We start from the raw sequence: 19,797 nt of genomic DNA, 5'->3' as shown, positions 1-19,797 counted from the left end.
ACAACACGAGTTCCGTATCAACGAGGCGCTCGTTCCGCTCGACGCGAGGCGCTTGACCCAAAGGTCGTCATTTCTATGTAGCGAATCGGTACTTTCCCCCCCACCGGTGCCCCTCACCCCCCCTCTCCCGAGCTAATCTCGAGCCCCAATGTCGCTTGGAATTTATCGAACGCCCGTGAATTGGTCATCGCGACTTTCCAGCCGCGAAACCGAACGGGATTTGCTTTGTACCGCTTCGAAGACGCGTAGATCACTTCGGAGATCAATGGAGCATCGACCATGATCCAATCGACCTGGACCCAAATATCGATAAGAGACAGGAGAATCGTAAATACACGATTCATCTCCGAATAGCAAACCGCGATACTTATCGAATTGTACGGTTATTCGATAAGTTCGCGTGGGAGAATTTTTTGATATTTTTTAAAGAAACATTCAACGGTATTCAATTTGTACATTTTTCGCCATTGTTCCCGACGATTATGGAATTTTAATTATTCGCGAAATACGCGAGATTAAGAAAGAAGAAGAAGCTGAAAAAAAAAGAAAAAAAACTGAAATAGTAATTCCGTTTACGAAATGATGAAATATTCTTGGAAATAGATCCTTTTACGATGAAAAAAAGGAATTGATTAAACGGATATGCTTCGTCGATATTTTGCATATCCATTTGACATCGTACGTGTTTATACGCGCGAGCTGCAACGATTTAAATAAATTATAAATATACAGATTCCGATAGGTTCCTGTACACGTTTACAATGTCGCGAATTTACGCGAACTTTTACGAGCGCAGTTACGATCTCAGAAGGAAGAAATCGTCGATCGAATAAACACAGGAACTCGAGCAATCACCTTCGAACGTGTGCTAATTGATTACCGGCATTAATGACATTTGATTATTTTGAACAGGTTTGTCCACCATGAATCATAGAGCGGGATTCCCCGTTGGAATCTAATTAAAAGTCCCCGCACGAGATTCTGCAATTCTAAACCAGCGGTTCATGGCGTATAATTGAAAAGTAGTTACTGTTCTCATCTATTTATTAAACCGAGCGATCTGTGTTACGTGTGTGTACGTTCCGTGTGAGTCATCGTAACGGTGTAGGTGGAAACCTCGAGACAATGAATGAAACCTTCGAGAGAATTTAATAATTTTTCGCGATCGTAACTCGCTGGTTTCTCATCCGACGAAACTCGGTTGCATTTTCCAATCTCCCGACTATAGTTTGCAACGTATCGATTCCTTATCGCTATAATTTGCAACCTATCCTTCTCTATCACTGACCACGATTCGCGATATCCCTTATCACTGGGCAGATCACCGCGCGTTTAATGCGCAAGGTTGCTCGTCTAATCTCTCGAATCAGTGTTTTCCATTCAACGTTGATGGATAAACAACGCGCAACGGGACGAAAACATTATAAATTTATTCGATCGTTCGTTATTGGAATTTTGATGGAACAGGTCCGCAATTATTTCTCCGTCGAAACAAATCACCCGAGAGATCCCCAATATTCCCTGGATTGATAGAATTAATTACAGATAATTGTGTAATAACCGTGACCCATTATTACTAAAACGGAATAATTTATCACGAGACGGCGATCTTTTGCAAAACTCGCTCCGAACGTAATTATCCCGGTTTCGCTCGGTTGAAAATTATCGGTTGCCTCGGTTTATCGACGATCGTGAACTCGACGTGTTTTTTTTTTTCCTTTTCTAACTATCGGGGGAAAAAAGCGAAAACGATCGGATCGATAGTTTTCATCGAGAATGTCTCTTTGAACGGTACCGTGAAAAGTATCCATCGCGACGAGGATTTCTTTCAAGGAGTTCCGCGTACGAGGTACGATCATACGATTTATTTACTGCCTCCACGGTTTAAAAATATCAACTGGTTTCTGCCCCTGATTTGCATAATCGCGAAGGCGCTCACGCTCGTCTATGCGAGAGAGAGAGAAAAAAAAAGAAAAAAAGAAACCCACGCGTTTCGTGGTTTATTTTCCTGCGATACGTTAATTTCGTAAACCCGTGATGATCGATCCTCGCGAGCTCGATATACTCCTGAAGAAAATCTGAACGGAGATGAAAAAAAAAAAAGCAATTGTCAATACAAAGCACAAATCATTCGCTATCGATGCAAGGAATAGGAAAAAAGATTGCAGACCGATGGAATTCAATTTGCATCCGTTAGAAAATCGCAAAGAAGAATAACATTGAATGGAGATCTACACCGCTCGATCGTCCTTAGAAGAAGGACGAATCGATGTTGGTAACAATGATTGATTTTTTTTCTCTCCTCGACGAATATACTTATTACATACCCAGTAGGTGGGAGGTCGTTGAACCCGACCTTGAAGGAGACAGGTTTTCAGAGACTCGGATAGGAACTGTTGGTCGTTCCTCGTGTAAAGATTGCACCAGAAAAGATGCATATGGGTCCCCATTGCGCTCGACATTGATAACAGGTTAACCGAGGATCTGGAAAACGATGCACTCGTGAGTCCATTGCTCCGAAGTAAGCGACTCAATTGTTAAAATTTAAAACCACGTTTCGTCTTTAACCCTAGAACGTATCACGGGTCTTCTTCGACCCATCACTGTACACTCTTCTTCGATAATAAAAGCTATCACAACGAATGCACTGCACGCTTTTGTATTTTCTTCCTCTCGTTGTATCATAAAATTAAAAATACGAGTTCCATGTATTTGGAACATTTTACGAAGAAGCTAAGCGTGACGCTGACATCGATTCCTAAAAGGATTTTGATGTATCGATGATTTATGCAACGTAATCTCGTATTCAAAATCTTGGATCACGTGAAAGAGTAGGTTTCCAGGAGAAGAAATATTTTGAAAGTGATTTATGTATTCGTAAAGAAGATTCAAACATTTCGGGAGTAGATTTCACAATATTTGTGTCACGGAGCGACCAAATTTCAGATTTTTCTTTTTCTTTTATCGGCATTGTCGTTTCTAGAAAACGTTACCTTGATCCAAAATCAGGATTCGCTGGAATCGGTCAAGACCATTGGAAAAGGAGAGAGCATTTCGAGGACTGCCGGTTACGCTCGTTGATTCCAACTGTACACGACGTGATTTTCAATCGATCGTTTCATCGGTTTTCCCCTGAGAATCTATGGCGTCACGTGTTTATTTCAACGCGCCCATTATTACATCTTTTTCGCGTAGGTAACTAACGATGGTGGGTTTAATTACGCGAACGTTTCTATTCATTCGTTCCAGTTCCTGTCGATTGGGATCAGTTCCGTGCAACTCCGCTTTGGTTTTTTTTTACCACCTTATCTTCGATAAGTATAACTCTATTTTATCAATTTGAGATTTCCCGAGTTTCCAATCCCTTCGCATTGCAATCTTTTGAAATTATAATTTCCGTAATCTGGTTTCCCATCGGAGTGTTTCTTTTTTTTTCAAACTTCCTCCTTCTCGTAGTTTTACATTAAGTAGAACGACGATTCTACATTATTATTAGTCGGATATTCAATTCTATATTTACGTTACAGTTTTAGCATGAAATTTTCGCATTCGCATTAGTTCACTTCTACGTTAAACCCACTGATTTCGACGATTTGGATGGCGATCAATCGAATTGACACGTGTGACTATTAAATAGGACTTTCAGCGTGGTAATTACAAATACCGCCTTTCTATGGAGTATGCAAATCTTATCTCACCGTCCATCGGACATTTTTAAATATTACCGCTGTTACATGTTTCCTTCTTCGATGCAAATATTATTATATAAGATGTCGTTTAGACGAGTTAATGGTTATCATAAAATTCTAATTATCTAAATACGGATGAAAGTAAATAACGCGCAAATTTCCCAGAGTCTTGGTAATTTCTATTAATCATATCCTCGAGACGATTTTCCATCGTTTCTTATCGCTTTTCATCTCGCGATTAACGACAATGACATCCATCGACGAATCGAAGAAATATATTTAACCCGTGTTCTATATCAACCGTCCAAGCGTCTTCTATTTTTGGGGACTCTCGACATCTCGATAAAATTTTTTTTGGAAATGTTAAGTATCCGCCTATAAAGCTATGCAAATGTCGATGAACGTGTGGAAAAAAAATATTATTCAAATTTACAGACACTTGCAGCTTCTCGTCGAAACGCACGTTAAAATAAATGTTATTTCGACGTTGTCTTGTACCATCGCCTTTTACGTAACCGACTGATCAATTCATCGAAAAAAGTAGACGTCAGACAAAATAATCCCGAACAATTTGCGATTTTAGCGAGTCGCGCGAACCGATCGACGCGACTCTTAATATCGATGACTAACGAGTGCGTAGAAGGCGATACGAACACCGAGTATTGTATCTATACACCGTGTATGACGTTACTATTCTGATAATAAAGTTTCAATAAGAATAAGTTCGACATTTCCGTCTTCCTTCCATCTATCTCTAAATTTAATATACGTACCATTCACTCACAATTGTCTCTTACTTTGTTTAATCTCTAATCGTACCACTAGCTCGAAATGATCGTTTACTATGTTCATTTTTCTTCCCAGTTTACAGTTTTCATTATTCGTTTCTCAAATTTTCGTTTATTTTCTGGACACTCGAGAGTCGATTATACCAAAGAGCTTAGTCTCCCTAATTTTCTTCCTCGTCGCAACTACGTCAATGTAACTTTTCTATTCGGTGAACTTTTCAAACTAACTATTTTCGTTATTTCATTCTCAGTTTTCCATTTCGTTTGTTTTCCACGGATGACAGAGAAACTGGACACTCGAGAGTCGAGTACACCGAAGAGCTTGCGCTGCTTAATTTTCTATTTACTTCTCAGGTAAGGACCCACCTTCGTCTTACGCGAATTACGGTTGAGCAACGACTCTATCCGGCCTTGTGCCTTCACCAAAAACAGTTACGGATGAATTTTCCCGAAGACGTAGCCTCGAAGCTTGGGAAAACGTGAGATAAAGGCGGTTGGTTAGCGACTAGCTGTCAGGGATACCCCGCAATGGAAAAAGGCGAAGCGATTCGCCGAAGCGATAGGACCTTGACAGTGTCGGTAACGATCAACACCGGCAAAAGTTTTGTCTACTCTCTGTAAAATCCGCTTTGACCTGTCCCCCTCACCGAGCACCTCAGAAAACCCCATCCATCTTTTGCGGGTAGTGTCGAGCACGTAGCGAATTGTTACCCAAAGATAGATTTCAGACACGTTGGCTAAGAATTGTTTTGAATTAATCGAGCTAAATTTCTAAGCGTTACTCATCGATCTTGTGACAACGTTGGCGTGTTACATCTACGGACAATTTTATTCTATACATTTATACGTAACTCTGGCGGTTAAAATGTCACAGTATTTAAAAGAAAATATAGAGGGTACCTACATCTAAGGTTTCGTTTGAACCGAACGAATAGAACTCCGTTGAAAAACATTCTCGCGTTGCATGTTCCGTCGAGAATAGACAAACGAAAGTTTTCGAATAGGATTTACGAAAGATAATTATGAAAATTGTGCAATAGGAATGTATATCTCGTTCATCGGTAATAAAAATCGATCTCTACGTTTTTCAATTGTCACGTCCAGTAAATTCTGGATACTATTCAATGACTTATCGCATCATCGAATGTAAATATAATGTTTACAATGTTGCGCGTTTAATAATTCTGTTCCGATATGTACTTGTTTCTTATCTGTACTAGCAAGGAGAGAACTTTCATCTTAAGAACTCTTTCAAAAACTGTTCTCCTGGAACAGGGTATTTCAAAACTCTAGAAAATATCAATTCACGTCACGCAAGAACTTTCATTCCCATTTCTTTGAAATTTTAGTCGAATTAAAACTTTTACACTTATCCTCGTCGATAAGAACTCTCAACGTTCAAGTTCCATATCAACTGTTACAATGGAACCTATTTATAAAGATCCAAAGGTGTCTCAATCTCTATAATTGATTCAAGATTGATTTAATTCCGAATTAATTAAAGCAAGCGTACTATAAATGGCCATAACTTTCAGGCATAGAAATTTTCACCATAATCTAAGGGTTACCTATTTAAAAAGTTGCAAACGTGTCTCGATGTCGGTAATTGATAAAAAATTGACTCAATTCCGAGTTAATTGAAGCGAGAGTACCACAAGTGGCAACAACTTTCAGATATAGAAATTCTCACCATAATCTAAGGGTTACCTATTTAAAAAGTTGCAAGCGTGACTCGATATCGGCAATTGATTAAAAATTGACTCAATTCCGAGTAAATTGAAGGAAGAGTACCACAAGTGGCAACAACTTTCAGATATAGAAATTCTCGGTTTAATCGAGGGGGGTGGTGGTGGGTTCCGAAAACCACTGTCGTGGATCTCGACACTTTCGTGGAAAACGTTGCTTTGGTTCCGTCGACCAATAACCGGGGGACGGAAGCGGCGCGGAGCGTTGGGTAACGGGCAATTATTGGCCGACGTAAAATCCACCGGTGTCTCCGTATATAAGTTGTTGTCTCGTTCAAGAGCTTCAGTCGTTGCTTGCCTCTTCGGCGACGGAGATTATATCGAGTTGCTGCGTCGGCGAAAGGAATAAGAAGTTGTTCGTGCTTGTGCCATTGGACGTTCGAAGTGACAAGGAACATGAGGTTGTTGAAGTGTCTTGTGCCGGTGGTGGTGGTCCTGTTCATCGGGAGCTCTAACGCCAGACCCGGTGAGTTTCCGTTTCGTTCGAAAGGGTACTTTCGGTTGAAAGAGGATCGTTGTCGAGACACTGGCCTGCTCGAGTTAACACGTTGGCTCCCGGAAGATCCCATCTTTTTGGTACTAAAAATTCACAACATTGTATCGATACGATTCGTCGATAGGCAAAAGAGATCTGCAAAATTCAAGTATACTCTATCGATGCACTTTGAAAATTAATTCGAATTAGATTACAAACTTTCGGGTTACCGGTAGCTTTTTAGTTTACCTTTAGTTCGAATGTTCTTGACGGTCAATGTGTCTAGAAACTGTGTCAGAGTTGGGGAGATCGAAATGGATGGAAAGAGAAAGAGAAGTTCAATGTTAGAGAGAAAGGTTCTGGAGAACTTGGAAAATTCGTGAAGAGATCGTCGAAAATTTTTTCCATTTTTTCGTCTATTGTCTTCGGTCTTGAAACTAAATAATTAATTTTGCACGCAGGATTGATCAGCGATTTGGCAAACAGTCACGGAATCGGTTTGCTGGACCCGTTGCATCTATTCCACAATAAAGGTGCTCAAGCTGCGAGCAAGTCCTTTGGAAGCAACATCAGCCTGGGACCATTTTCCATTTCTAGCAGCCTAGCCTCTTCTTCGGCATCAGCGACCGCCAATGGCGATGGGATCGCCTCGGCCAATGCCAAGGCCAATTCGCAAGCTTTCGGTGGTGGAACCGCGAATGCTGACGCCTCTGCCATCGCCAATGCTCAAGGTTTTTAATATACAATATTTTATCACAACGATCGAAGTAGTAGCATTCGAAGCAGCGTTTTTTTTCAAATTTAACAACGCGAAAAAGTTACCTCAAATTATGATGCTTTGATTTCATACTTGGACGACACTTCGTTCTAAAGGTTAATTTTATATACCAAATTCTATATCGGGGGATACTCGTTTCAAAATATCCTGCGTAGGGGTTGTAACATTTTGCAACGTGTCTAAAGATGTTCCGAAGCATTAAATTCGAAAGCATGCGTGAAAACGTTGTGTTCGTAAATTCTTAGAAATCGTTTATACACGAAGGAAACGTCTCTGTTAACACCTCGGTGCGAACGCTTCGCGATCGAGGAATTTCCGAACGTCAGAATACGTAACCAGGAAACGATTCCAACCGATTCAAGACCGTCTGACCACGTAACAATATACAAAATGCACATCACGAGTCAAAAACAGGGTGTGTTCTCGAAAGATGAATAGAAACGATACAGAGGATGAAAGTAGGCGCTTCTTCAGATTCCGTAAGCGTTGTGTTTTCTTTGAACATAGGTGGCTACAGTTACATTCCAAGGAACGCACGGCATCACGGTATTTACGGTGGTTCTCAATCGAATGCGAACGCGAATCACGGCGGCAGCTACGGCGCAAGCGCGGGTGCGAACTCTGGCGCGGACGACGGCGCATACGCTGGCGCGCACGCCGGTGCGCAGTCTGGCGCGCACGCTGGTGCGCAAGCTGGTGCCCAAGCTGGCGCGCACAGCGGCGTGTACGCAGGCGCGCAGGCTGGGGCGACCGCGAACGCAAACAGCAACACGAACGTGAACTCCAACGTGAACCTAAACACAAACTCGAACAACAACGTGAACGTAAACACGAACGTGAACACCAACGTGAACTCGATCGCTAGCACAAACGCGAATACGAACGTAAACACTAACGTGAACACGAACGTTAACGCAAACGTGAACAATGCTGTGAACACCGGAGTGAGATTACCGAGTGAGTATTATACCACTGGGAATGTTCAAGCCAACGCAGGTGCGAACACCATTGCTAACAATGGACTGGAAATCGTCCCCGAAAGACAAACAGGTGGCGGTCACGGACCATCCCCCACCTACCCCGGACATGACAAAGAGATAGAAGTGTTTGTCACGCCCGCGAAACCTCCGGTGTATCAACCACCACCGATTTCCTACCCACGCCCCGAAGTGATCGTTCATCCTCTTCCACCACCACCACCCCCTCATTTTCCACCTCCACCGCATTATCCACCTCCACCACATTACCCACCTCCACCACACCACCCACCTCTACCGCCACACTATCCACCTCCACCACCACACTACCCACCTCCACCACACTACCCACCTCCGCGCCCAATACACGATGGAGATTCGGTGATCCCGGTGGTTGTCGTTGATGGTCCTCCGTTTGGTAGACCCGTGCCACGTCCGAGACCGAGTCATCGTCCGAAACCGAAGTTCGAACCGTTGCACATCGTGGTAGTCGAGACCCCAAGTACGCAACAAGGCCAAGGTGAGCCTCTTCGATCGAGGATCGATGCACTTGCCTTGTTCGAATGCAAGAAAGAGAAAGAGGATTAGAGAAAAAGAGCATGGGAATCTTTCTCTTTCTGTGACTTGTTTGTGACATCTTTTTTCTGTCGATAACTATTACATCGGTGCACCCATACCCGTAGAGTCATCTGTTCTCCATCTGGACCCCAGGAGAGATTTCTTCTATTTCTTCCTTTGGAAGTCTAATTCTATATACCCGGATTCTGGTACTATGTAACACTTTCAAGATCGTCGGCACTTTAGATTAGGAGAATTCTCGTTATTTACTCGGCACTGTGTTCCCATCCGATTAACATTTAACACGAGACACCCCCAATCCTGGAATGGCTATTTTCCATTGTCTTTGCAAGTATCTTACGGTCGGTCTTGAATGGCTGCTTCCTCCATTCTGTATCGAACACTCTCTTCTTATGTATCTTTGTCTTGTCTATATTTTTGTGGTAACCGAGGATGACGTTTGTTGGTTCATTGGTTCTGTTTGATTGTGAAAGTCACGTTCAAGGAAAGCATAAAGACGCAACTGCGTCGTGTACCACTTTGCTAGGCACTTCTAGCATCAGATCGTTCATTTTCTTTCGTATAGTGCTTGGCAACTGGGTATCGCAAATTTTAACCGATCATTTTTCCAGGAGGTTCGCTCGGAAAAGGTGGATACTACGGACCAACTGGTCAACGACCGATCGGAGGAAGTAATCCCTATCTAGGAGGCAACGCCTTCCCGACTTCCATCGGTGCTAACAAACCCTTCCTCGGTGGATCGTCCGAAGAAAACGCTGGTGCAGTCAGCACTGCTAACGGAAACGCGTACCCTGGTTCCACGGGCCAGGGGCAGCTATCTGAATACTATCCTACTCCTGTCGTTCCTATTGGTTCGAACAATCCCTTCCTGAGCGGATCGTCTCAAGGTAGCGCCAATGCAGCTGCTAATGCGGCTGCCAATGCCAACGCTGGTGCAACAGGTGGCTCTTTGGCTCCGATCCAAGGGCAGAATCCGTTCCTCAACGGTGGTGGTGCTTCAAACCCTGGAGTTTACAGTAACACTGGTGCAACCCGTCCACATTCAGGACTTGAGCACCTTGTCATTCACGGAGGAGGATCCGCTAACGCAAATGCTGGCGCGATCGCGAATGGCCAGGGCAAGGTTAATGGTATACCTGGAACGTATCCAGGACAAGCGAACGGACAAGGAAGGTACACTGCTCCTCAACAACCGATCTACGTTCCGTCTTCCGGATCGACAGGTTCTGCAAACGCCAATGCAGGTGCCAACGCAGGTGGAAACGGCGGGGGGTACGGTCAGCCAATTAAAACAGGTCCGATAGTGATCGTAGAGCCTATCGAAGCAGTGTATAAACCTGGACCGAGTGGATCGGGTATCTTCGGTGGATTCGGACCCTCTGGATCGAACACCGGTGTTGGTGGATACACTCCGGGCAAAGTCCCGAGCTATGGTTCCACTAATCCTGTCTACGGTGGAGGATCATCCGGAGCAAACTCTGTGAGCAAAGCTGACGCTTTGGCCAATGCTGGAAGTGGTGGATTCGGTGGAAACGCAGGTGGCAGTGGAAGTCTCTTCGGTGGTTCAGGTCCTTCTGGATCGGGTCTTGGAGGATTCGGAGGACAAACTGGAGGATCCTCCGGAGCTAAGGCTGACGCTCTAGCCAATGCTGGAAGCGGTGGATTCGGTGGAAACGCAGGTGGCAGTGGAAGTCTCTTCGGTGGTTCAGGTCCTTCTGGATCGGGTCTTGGAGGATTCGGAGGACAAACTGGAGGATCCTCTGGAGCTAAAGCTGACGCTCTAGCCAATGCTGGAAGCGGTGGATTCGGTGGAAACGCAGGTGGCAGTGGAAATCTCTTCGGTGGTTCAGGTCCTTCTGGATCGGGTCTTGGAGGATTCGGTGGACAAACTGGAGGATCCTCTGGAGCTAAAGCTGACGCTCTAGCCAATGCTGGAAGCGGTGGATTCGGTGGAAATGCAGGTGGCAGTGGAAATCTCTTCGGTGGTTCAGGTCCTTCTGGATCGGGTCTTGGAGGATTCGGTGGACAAACTGGAGGATCCTCTGGAGCTAAAGCTGACGCTCTAGCCAATGCTGGAAGCGGTGGATTCGGTGGAAATGCAGGTGGCAGTGGAAATCTCTTCGGTGGTTCAGGTCCTTCTGGATCGGGTCTTGGAGGATTCGGTGGACAAACTGGAGGATCCTCTGGAGCTAAAGCTGACGCTCTAGCCAATGCTGGAAGCGGTGGATTCGGTGGAAACGCAGGTGGCAGTGGTCTTTTCGGTGGTTCAGGTCCTTCTGGATCGGGTCTTGGAGGATTCGGAGGACAAACTGGAGGATCCTCTGGAGCTAAGGCTGACGCTCTAGCCAATGCTGGAAGCGGTGGATTCGGTGGAAACGCAGGTGGCAGTGGTCTCTTCGGTGGTTCGGGCTCCTCTGGATCGGGTCTTGGAGGATTCGGAGGACAAACTGGAGGATCCTCTGGAGCTAAGGCTGACGCTCTAGCCAATGCTGGAAGCGGTGGATTCGGTGGAAACGCAGGTGGCAGTGGTCTCTTCGGTGGTTCGGGCTCCTCTGGATCGGGTCTTGGAGGATTCGGAGGACAAAGTGGAGGATCCTCCGGAGCTAATGCCAAAGCTGATGCAACCGCTACTGCTGGAGGCTTCGGTGGTTATGGAGGTCAAAATGTTAAAGGAGGATCGGGTGCTTACGGACAAGGTAGGTTTCACCATCACTGTGTACACTCATGTCGATCCTATTTAGAGTCTTCAGGGGTGAGCTATAATCATACTCAAGTTGAACAAGTTTCTGGCCGAGTCTTGGACTCTTTGTCTCGAGTCCATTGCGGTAATTGGATTGCAGCTTACACCCGAAGTAACTTGTTATTATCCTCGTTTGTATCTTCCTCCTCTGCATCCTCTTTACGTTAGACGGTTCCCCGTTCGCTGACACCAAAAATCATCGTGTTCTAACGAATCGTTTGGTGTTCATTCCGCAGACACAAGCGCCAATGCGGAGGCATCGGCCTCAGCCATCGTCGAGGCGATCCAGTCAGGCCTGATCGTAATTAAATGATTGCTCTCCCTTCTTCAGGCTCGTCCAGTGGCTTGTCAAATGCCATTTCCAACGCGAATGCATTCTCTAGCGGAGGTGTGGCGAACAGTTCCAGCAAATCTTCCGCCTACAGCTCCGGAAGTGGATCAGCCAACGCGCAAGCATCCAGCAGCGCGATTACGACGGCCAGCAAGAGTTCAGCGTCCAGCTCCGCTTCGGCTAGCGCGGATACGAGGGATATGCTCATCTTCAGCAATTAATCGAGTCAAGGTCTCTTCGTCTCGGCAATGTTCTCGAAGGATTCAACCATGGGCCCGATCGACGCCATGGACGTGTGCCATTATATGCTCCGAAGGTCTCGGATGTCTTTCTGAACCACGAGGACGCGTTTCTTGATAATTCGTAGGATTCCAAAGTTGCCAATGATTGAATATTTCGGAGTCGTCGATAAACGGTGATCGTTAACACGTCGAGCGCCGTAGGGTTCGAGTTTAATTGTAAAATTGCAAATGTTGTTGACGTTTAGATAACAGACCGTAGACCGTGAACACAAACACGGTGATATAACGTTTCGTGCACGTGTTGCGTAACGTTTAATTGCGCGAGGAATCCTTTTTATTTAACGCGATACGTATTGAAAATCCCGTCGGCGTTCGGTGTGCTAATAATCGAATATTTTTAAGATTGTTCTTCGATCTTTGCTAGTTTAGAATATCCAACTAAACATCGATTGGTAATTTGTGATAACCGTTCTTGCCAATGTACAATAACATAAGAAATGTTCTCCGCATTATTTTCGTGACGCAGTTGTTTGAAAATTATCTTGCATGTTCATTGCATCGATTAACAGTCGATTAGTTGAAAACGGAAAGTATTATGTTAAATTGTCGACCGTTGAGTCGTTCAACGATACGTGAACGAATCTTGGACCGTAGATCGTTACATCGGGATGCGTTTAATTTTCGTTTACCGTTGAACAGACCGACGATGATCGAACGAATCGATATACTCACATTATTTATCGGTATACAAACAGTATACGATTAGATCGTAAATGTATCAATGACCATTTTACCACGCATATACGCCACTCAACTTTGTAAATTATTTTTATAACTAGGTACACGTACCGATTGTGAAATAATATTAGCGTTCGTCTTTTATCTAGATTAAAAGTCAAATTTGCATCGTAGATAGTTTCTTTCCTGCTGCGCCCGCATTAGCATTCGTTCTTAATCGCGATCGTTGCCGATAAAAATGCGATTTTTATGCTAATTTAACCTTCTTCGATGCGTATTCTTATCGAACGAATCGTGCCGATTTCCGGCCGATTTCACTCGACATTGAACCGAGCGTAGATTCCTATATCGTTTATTTATTACAACGAGCAAATCGAATTCGATGACGCGAGCAAGCTTTTTTTAATCAACCAAGCAAAATATGTAGGTCACAGCGTAACCCGGTGAGGGACGAGCGTCATTATCGTAATTACGAGAAATTTCTCTACGTCTCTCTTTTTTTACGATCGTTGAATTCATAGGAAACTTGTTTCGATCGTGTAAATTCTCGACAGGGGAATTCCATTTACGTTAATAAAAAACGAACAGTAAAATTTAAACGAGAACGGGAAAAAGTATTCGAAATTCCCGCCAATTTCCACCAAAGAGAAATTGCAGCGTTTCGTCTCACAATGGAGTCCCAATTTTCTCGAGTTTTCCACGATCGAAACTAAAAACTTTTTCTTCCAAAGTCTCGACTCTGTTTAAATTGTAAGAAAAAAAAATCCAAGTTCTACGAACGTTCTTCGAACGAAACAAAATTTTGTTAAAAATTAATTTCGTCGAATTTCGATGTTGAAGAAACGATTACTGAAAAGAGAAACGAAAGAGATACGAATTGCGTGGAAAAGAATGGCACCGTTGGAACGATTACTGCTCGTCTCAATCTATTAATAATCGTTTGTGCGACACTCGTTAATCCGTGCATAATTGTCGATAATTGCCTTAGCATCGAGTATCGTTTATTTTGCGTCTTCGCGGAATTTCCGACTATTATCGTGCCTTATCATACATCGGCCCCCTCCCCTTCGTCTTCGCCTAACTCCCTCTTGCGTAATGTACTGCGCTGTCTGTAAGCTGTTAGAACTTAATAAACTTTACGATTTTTTAACGACGCGATCGAGGCTTCTTCATTGACCCGCGAACGTTGTTCTCTCCTCTCTCCGTTTTACAGAACGAGAGAGCGCTCTTATCTCTCTGTCGTGGGAGTTTGATTATTTACATCTCGTGTATTCACTTTTTCTATTTCAAAGTTATCAAAAAATCGTACACACGATCCAGAGTACGCACGTACGTCTATTCAGGAGAAATGTCAATTTTTTCTCTCGTTTAACCTTTTCTTGCCCAACGTGAGCATTCCAGTACAAAAGTAATGAAAACGTTACAAAGATAATTGTTCATAATTGTTCCTGGAAGAAGTACAAGATATCTCGTTTGTCCACCAAGGTATAAAAATACTTAGAAAAATGTGTGTCGAGCGACAAATTTATGAACGATAAATATTTGATATTTACGAACGTGTATGTATATTAATCGAACATTTAAAAATGAAACGAAATAAAATTTCCAAACCGCTCCTTGTGCCAATCACTTTGTCGACGTTAGCTGCATTTCTAGGGATAATCCCCAAGGACGCCATTGGGTCATTATCGGAGATGGTGTTCACTGCCCCTAAACATCTTGAAATTCCACGGGTCGGTAACGGTGGTTTCCACAACGGTCAAGGGGCCCCGTATACCTAAAACCGACCATTTCTTGAAAATGCCCCAAAAAGGGGGGAGGAAACCCGAAAGGGAAAGCGTCCTGGACGAAGTTGCATTCAGTTCTGCAATAGACGCCCTGCAAGAATGTCTATTGTTTTCTTGCTTCTTTTCGTTGCTGCGACAACGTTCGTTGCTGGCCAACCATCGAGGAACAAATTCTTACCGCTGAAAAGTAAGAATATTTATATCGCGTTCACGGTGGTGATTGTATTTCAATTACTTTACACGCCTTCGAGTGAAAAAAGTGTCGCGTGTTTTGCATCCAAACATTTATTCCCGGCCATTTTGTTTGTCCCTCCGGATCTAAATGTGCTCCAGAGTTCGTTCGTTTACTATTTTCCATTCTCTGTATTAATTGTTTGTTTTACGTTGAATTTAAAAATCGAAGCGAGTGTCTGTGTATCGTAACGAATCGAATTTATTTTTCTGCAGACACAGACGCTGAGGAGTACGTAATGGCGACCAATCAGCTCGCAGGAAGTAAGAAGAAACAACTCGGTTACACGAATAAGATGCCGAGCAAGAGGTAAAGTTTCACGAAAACAAAAATTATGATAATTTGCCCAATTTGGAACTTTTTTATTTTCAATTCTCGATGAGAAGTTACCAGTTCCGAGTTTTCGATTCCAGGTCAATTTTCAAGATCGAGTAGAAAGCTAGACTTTTTTTATAAATACGATAATTATTCTACGATTATACATATTGGGTATATTAGCCACTTTGAGCAATTATTTTTACATTTCGAGTCTCTTTTATGGTTCCTCCTCGGAATATCAAAAAGAAACTATATAGAAAAGAAAGTAATAGTTACAGTACAAGAAAACTAAAACTATTGGGCGACATAGGCCCAAAGTTATTTATTGTATAATTAAGACCGTTGCCTAGATGTACAAATGGACGATATTTTAAAATAAAATCAATTTTTACAGTATATTATGGATACAGTTCGACCAGGAAATACCTTTGGACAACGTTTCCATAAAAAAGTCAGCGCTCTCCTCTTGACCGACTCTTTTTTATAGTCGCCTGTTCGAACACCATAAATTTCGGGCCAAGATTCACAGTAACAGGAAAACCATCAAACTGCCACACAGCGAGACTTTTAGTAATAGGAAAGACGATGGAACCTCAACTACCTGAAATAATGATCAAACATTATGCTCAAAAAATCGATTAAATTATGTTTGAACAGTCGAGAGTTTACTATATTGTTAGCGATAAAATTAGCGATTAAATTTTTTTTTAATGTTACGATAGATATAAACAACATCGTTGAAACGCGTTCTTTGTCGACTGATAAATTATTTGCAGGGAGCGTTGTTTCGTTTGTTATTTCGGAGAGATACAAGACTGAATTCAGATACAAGGTTCATTCTTCTAACGGGACAGTTAGACAAGAACCGATAAACAAGTTCCTTCTTTAGTTTTTAAGCACATACATACAGATAACATTCATTTATAAATGTACGTTCTTATTGTTTTTATGTATTACTTTTATTACTTTTAATACTTATATTCCAATAAATTGACAAGTTACCAAATGCTTTCCAAATAAAACATGATCAAAAGACTGTCTACATTTATTACTAAAATATAAGCGTCTTATTCGTGTCCACTATAATAAATCATATTCATGGTCCTTCGTTATTCTTCGTTTGAATTAAACATGAGCACTTATGGGATCTTAAATCAAACGTAATTAAAATACTCGTGCTTGACCGTGAACATGAAAATGTTCGAGTCTACCATCGTTTCTATTTAATTCTCGATTAACTATTAATTTTACAATAGTACAAACCTCGTTTGCCGTACTTTATTATTCAAAAACTCGTACTCTCGTTCTTGGTATCGCATCGGTTGCATCAATGGTTTCCAAACTTCTTGGAAGTCGTGCCCTCTTGAAAAAAAAAACAATTTTTACACTTAAAATTTATTAACAGGAAAATATTTCGGTATTGCTCGAACACCGAAAAAGATTGTGAAACTTTATTCGAAAGGAGATTCTTGTTACGTTTATTTTAATTAATTCGAATATCGAGTTCGTCCTGTCCTTACCGACTCGACTTACGAAAATAAAAAATTATTTAAAGAAATCACCGTAGCAAATTATATCGACCGTACACCGCGAATAATACAAGGAACGTGTTCGTATAATTTTCACGAGTCAAGATTCGCGAACGAAGCATTTATTAAACAAGACGAGTATATTTCAATACCTCGAGGACACTGGCGCACAACTCTGTAGTATTATTTTAAATACGTTGAAACGTCGGTAACCACTACACTTACGAATAAATATTCATGATTAATCTTCCCAATTATATAATTAGGTAACATCGTCGGAAGGTCGATAGATGTCATAGGTCAACATCGATTAGAATCTTAATTTACTACGCCCGAGGCAATCTGTCCTTGAAGAGGTTTTGGATATACTCTTGTAATTCTTCGAAAGAAAAAAAAATTTCGTTCAAGTTTTTCCTCGTTGGCGACCCCCTTGGATTATCAGGTGCCCCCTATTTCGGCGTAAACACTGGTTTACACAAACAACGTGTAAATTCTATCAGACCCGGATAACTTCCATGTCGAAAATTCCGCAATAAAATGAATAAAACATGGTCAATGCTCTGCCTCGTGCCACAGATCGACCGGTCCGTGTCACAAATCTCGATTATCATCTTTCTTGTTTCTCGTTCTGGACGTCTCCCCCGGCTATATGGTTCCCCGAAATTGATCGAAAATATCTATACTCCCATTAGTGTTCTTCTTAGACGTTGTACGATTTCATACAGTCTACTTTCGATCGTCCTTGAACGGTAAGGTCGTCCACTCGTTAGGAGTTAATAACACATCGTGTTGTCGGTCGTTGAGAAGTTTTGGAAATGGGGGATACCCACTGTGTCTTTCCTCGTTTTCGACGGTGAAGGGAGATCGGTATAAAAGCACCGTGTTTCGTCGATATCCATAGATTTGTGTTTTGGCCTCAGTCGAGCATCTACCGAAGAATCCTTGTCAAAATGGTGTCGCGTTGTCTGTCGGTGGTCATGGTGTGCACGGTCCTCTTCGAGGCGTGTCTTGCGAAACCAACGGAAGTGCTTCAGAATCTCGATTCGTTGAGCCCTGTTGAGCAACAAGCGGTTGAAACTGGTCAGTATTCGTAGTACTTTTTCTTGTTAAATACGTCTTTTTCACATGCACGTAAACGTACGTAGAATAAATTTCATCGATAACAAGATACGGTGCCCAAACACGTTCCTAGAGAACAATTACGGGAATAATTTAACCAATCGATATTGTTAAACTGTAGTACTTTGCTTCGAATATTAACGTAGTATTCTTAATCATTTTGTCGTCGATTGTATTTATTACGAGGAATAAGTTCATGGGTTTGACTCAACGATACCTTTCGTAGGGATCAAGAGGGATCGACGATCACCGCAATTTGGATATCCTGGTTATGGAACTTTGAACAGTCCCTTGGGGTGAGTATCGTTTAATTACTCAAATAAGTACGATAAATGTTCAAGTCCTCGTTAACGGGGTAAAAAACAAACCGTGCAATGATCTCCGGCTCGGCGAGATGATAAATGAGAGTCTGGGTGAACACATAACGTTCACTTCGTTGCATCCATTTCTCTGCTGTCTCAGACCTGTTGGAGGTTCCGCGGTAGCTAACGCAGAAGCTGGAGGATTGGGTGGTGGACTCTTCGGAGGATCTGACGCTGTAGCCAACGCAGAAGCTGGAGGATTGGGCGGAGGACTCTTCGGAGGATCTGGATCTGTGGCTAACGCTGAAGCTGGAGGACTTGGTGGAGGACTATTCGGAGGATCTAATGCCGCAGCTAACGCGGAAGCTGGAGGATTGGGCGGAGGACTCTTCGGAGGATCTGATGCCGTAGCCAACGCAGAGGCTGGAGGATTGGGCGGAGGACTGTTGGGTGCAGGAGGTAGCCAATCGAACGCTGAGGCCGCCAATGTGAACTTTGGACCGTTCTCAGCCTCGTTCGGTGCTGCTGACTCTTCGGCAGGTGGTATAGGACTCTAAGGCTTCACGGTTGAGTGTTTCCACGGGGTCTGGTGCAGAGACGATGCCAATGATCGTAAATATCTTTTGCTTCATTCGAGTCAATAACACGTAAGAACTGCTGGAAAGTGGACACAGCTTTTTCGAACGACTCAACGATGTTCGATCATCGTTTATTTAACTTGTACACCCGTGAAATGTTCTGTTGAGTAGGACACTCGTTCAAGTCAAAATTACTCGTGGATATTATTGGACGATATTTGAGATTTTTTTACGAGTGTAATTCTGGCATATATTGGTTTCAAACTTTTTATATATACTTATCGATGTTTCTTCGTTGTAAGAATTTTTTTAAATAGGAAGAACTGTTGCACTTTCCAGTGTAAAAAGTCGTCACATGTATTAATATCACAGCAGTATTGAAAACTTATAAAACTGAAGTTATTGTAGCAATTTCAACTGTTCATCGTCGCGATCCAATTATTGCAAAGCCATTTTAACAAGATATCTCGTAATGTGTAACACGTCATAGGTAATACTAATTTCAATACGATCGTTTTCACGTTCATAGTCTGCGTTTGAAGTTACCAGTAGGAGTTACAAGTGTAGTTTATAAGTATAGTTAACAAGCAACGAAACGTTCGCGCGAGAACAATTCGAGTGTACTTTCACGGCCCGAAGTTAATTCCGGAATGCCATAGAATATTTCTAGACGATCGTTAAACTAATGAGAACACGACGCGAGGATAAGAATATTAGAGGTAGACGACCGAGATTAACGAGAAATAATACGTCTAACCCCGTAGAATATGTAACGAAGGCTAAGGTCGAACGTACGAAAGGTTTATTAGGTTATTGTAACGTATGTTTACGAAATAATAAACTATTTTAG

General features: G+C 42.7%; 2 protein-coding genes and 2 long non-coding RNA genes across 6 annotated transcripts; 3 read left to right on the top strand and 1 right to left on the bottom strand.

The window, feature by feature from the left end:
* The first annotated feature begins 6,513 nt into the window (after window positions 1-6,513).
* LOC143149721 (uncharacterized) lies at window positions 6,514-14,240 on the top strand. Of its 3 annotated transcripts, none has more exons than XM_076317313.1 (5): window positions 6,514-6,688; window positions 7,159-7,428; window positions 7,983-8,432; window positions 9,643-11,727; window positions 12,103-14,240. In XM_076317313.1, exons 1-5 carry the CDS (start codon window positions 6,619-6,621, stop codon window positions 12,321-12,323), a joined length of 3,096 nt encoding a protein of 1,031 aa, XP_076173428.1. In that variant the 5' UTR covers window positions 6,514-6,618; the 3' UTR covers window positions 12,324-14,240. The 3 variants fall into 3 exon arrangements, with proteins under 3 accessions (XP_076173428.1, XP_076173429.1, XP_076173430.1); XM_076317314.1 differs by having other exon boundaries at window positions 12,008-12,227; XM_076317315.1 differs by lacking the exon at window positions 7,983-8,432 and having other exon boundaries at window positions 6,516-6,688.
* Window positions 14,241-14,395: 155 nt separating this feature from the next.
* LOC143149724 (uncharacterized) lies at window positions 14,396-15,952 on the top strand. Its single transcript, XR_012992854.1, has 3 exons — window positions 14,396-15,056; window positions 15,317-15,410; window positions 15,814-15,952. It is a non-coding gene; the product is annotated as an uncharacterized LOC143149724 (long non-coding RNA).
* LOC143149681 (uncharacterized) lies at window positions 15,767-17,070 on the bottom strand. The gene is made up of 3 exons (XR_012992846.1): window positions 16,982-17,070; window positions 16,683-16,781; window positions 15,767-16,020 (listed from the first exon to the last, which is right to left on the bottom strand). It is a non-coding gene; the product is annotated as an uncharacterized LOC143149681 (long non-coding RNA).
* A 439-nt stretch (window positions 17,071-17,509) lies between these two features.
* LOC143149722 (uncharacterized) lies at window positions 17,510-19,797 on the top strand. The gene is made up of 3 exons (XM_076317316.1): window positions 17,510-18,028; window positions 18,294-18,363; window positions 18,530-19,797. Exons 1-3 carry the CDS (start codon window positions 17,899-17,901, stop codon window positions 18,924-18,926), a joined length of 597 nt encoding a protein of 198 aa, XP_076173431.1. The 5' UTR covers window positions 17,510-17,898; the 3' UTR covers window positions 18,927-19,797.

This window comes from Ptiloglossa arizonensis, chromosome 7 (genome assembly GCF_051014685.1).
Source record: "Ptiloglossa arizonensis isolate GNS036 chromosome 7, iyPtiAriz1_principal, whole genome shotgun sequence".
In the NCBI taxonomy this organism is placed as follows: Eukaryota; Metazoa; Arthropoda; class Insecta; order Hymenoptera; family Colletidae; genus Ptiloglossa; species Ptiloglossa arizonensis.
The sequence above is the reverse complement of the archived record's forward strand: the minus strand, read 5'-3'. Positions and strand labels throughout refer to the sequence as shown.

What these genes read in the sequence shown, in the direction of transcription:
- LOC143149721 (XM_076317313.1), top strand. Translation starts at nt 6,619, where the DNA reads ATGAGGTTGTTGAAGTGTCTTGTGCCGGTGGTGGTGGTCCTGTTCATC. An exon ending in GAGCTCTAACGCCAGACCCG is followed by an intron (nt 6,689 to 7,158) that starts GTGAGTTTCCGT and finishes TTTTGCACGCAG; the next exon opens with GATTGATCAGCGATTTGGCA. An exon ending in CACCGGAGTGAGATTACCGA is followed by an intron (nt 8,433 to 9,642) that starts GTGAGTATTATA and finishes TCATTTTTCCAG; the next exon opens with GAGGTTCGCTCGGAAAAGGT.
- LOC143149722 (XM_076317316.1), top strand. Translation starts at nt 17,899, where the DNA reads ATGGTGTCGCGTTGTCTGTCGGTGGTCATGGTGTGCACGGTCCTCTTC. An exon ending in GCAACAAGCGGTTGAAACTG is followed by an intron (nt 18,029 to 18,293) that starts GTCAGTATTCGT and finishes TACCTTTCGTAG; the next exon opens with GGATCAAGAGGGATCGACGA. An exon ending in ACTTTGAACAGTCCCTTGGG is followed by an intron (nt 18,364 to 18,529) that starts GTGAGTATCGTT and finishes CTGCTGTCTCAG; the next exon opens with ACCTGTTGGAGGTTCCGCGG.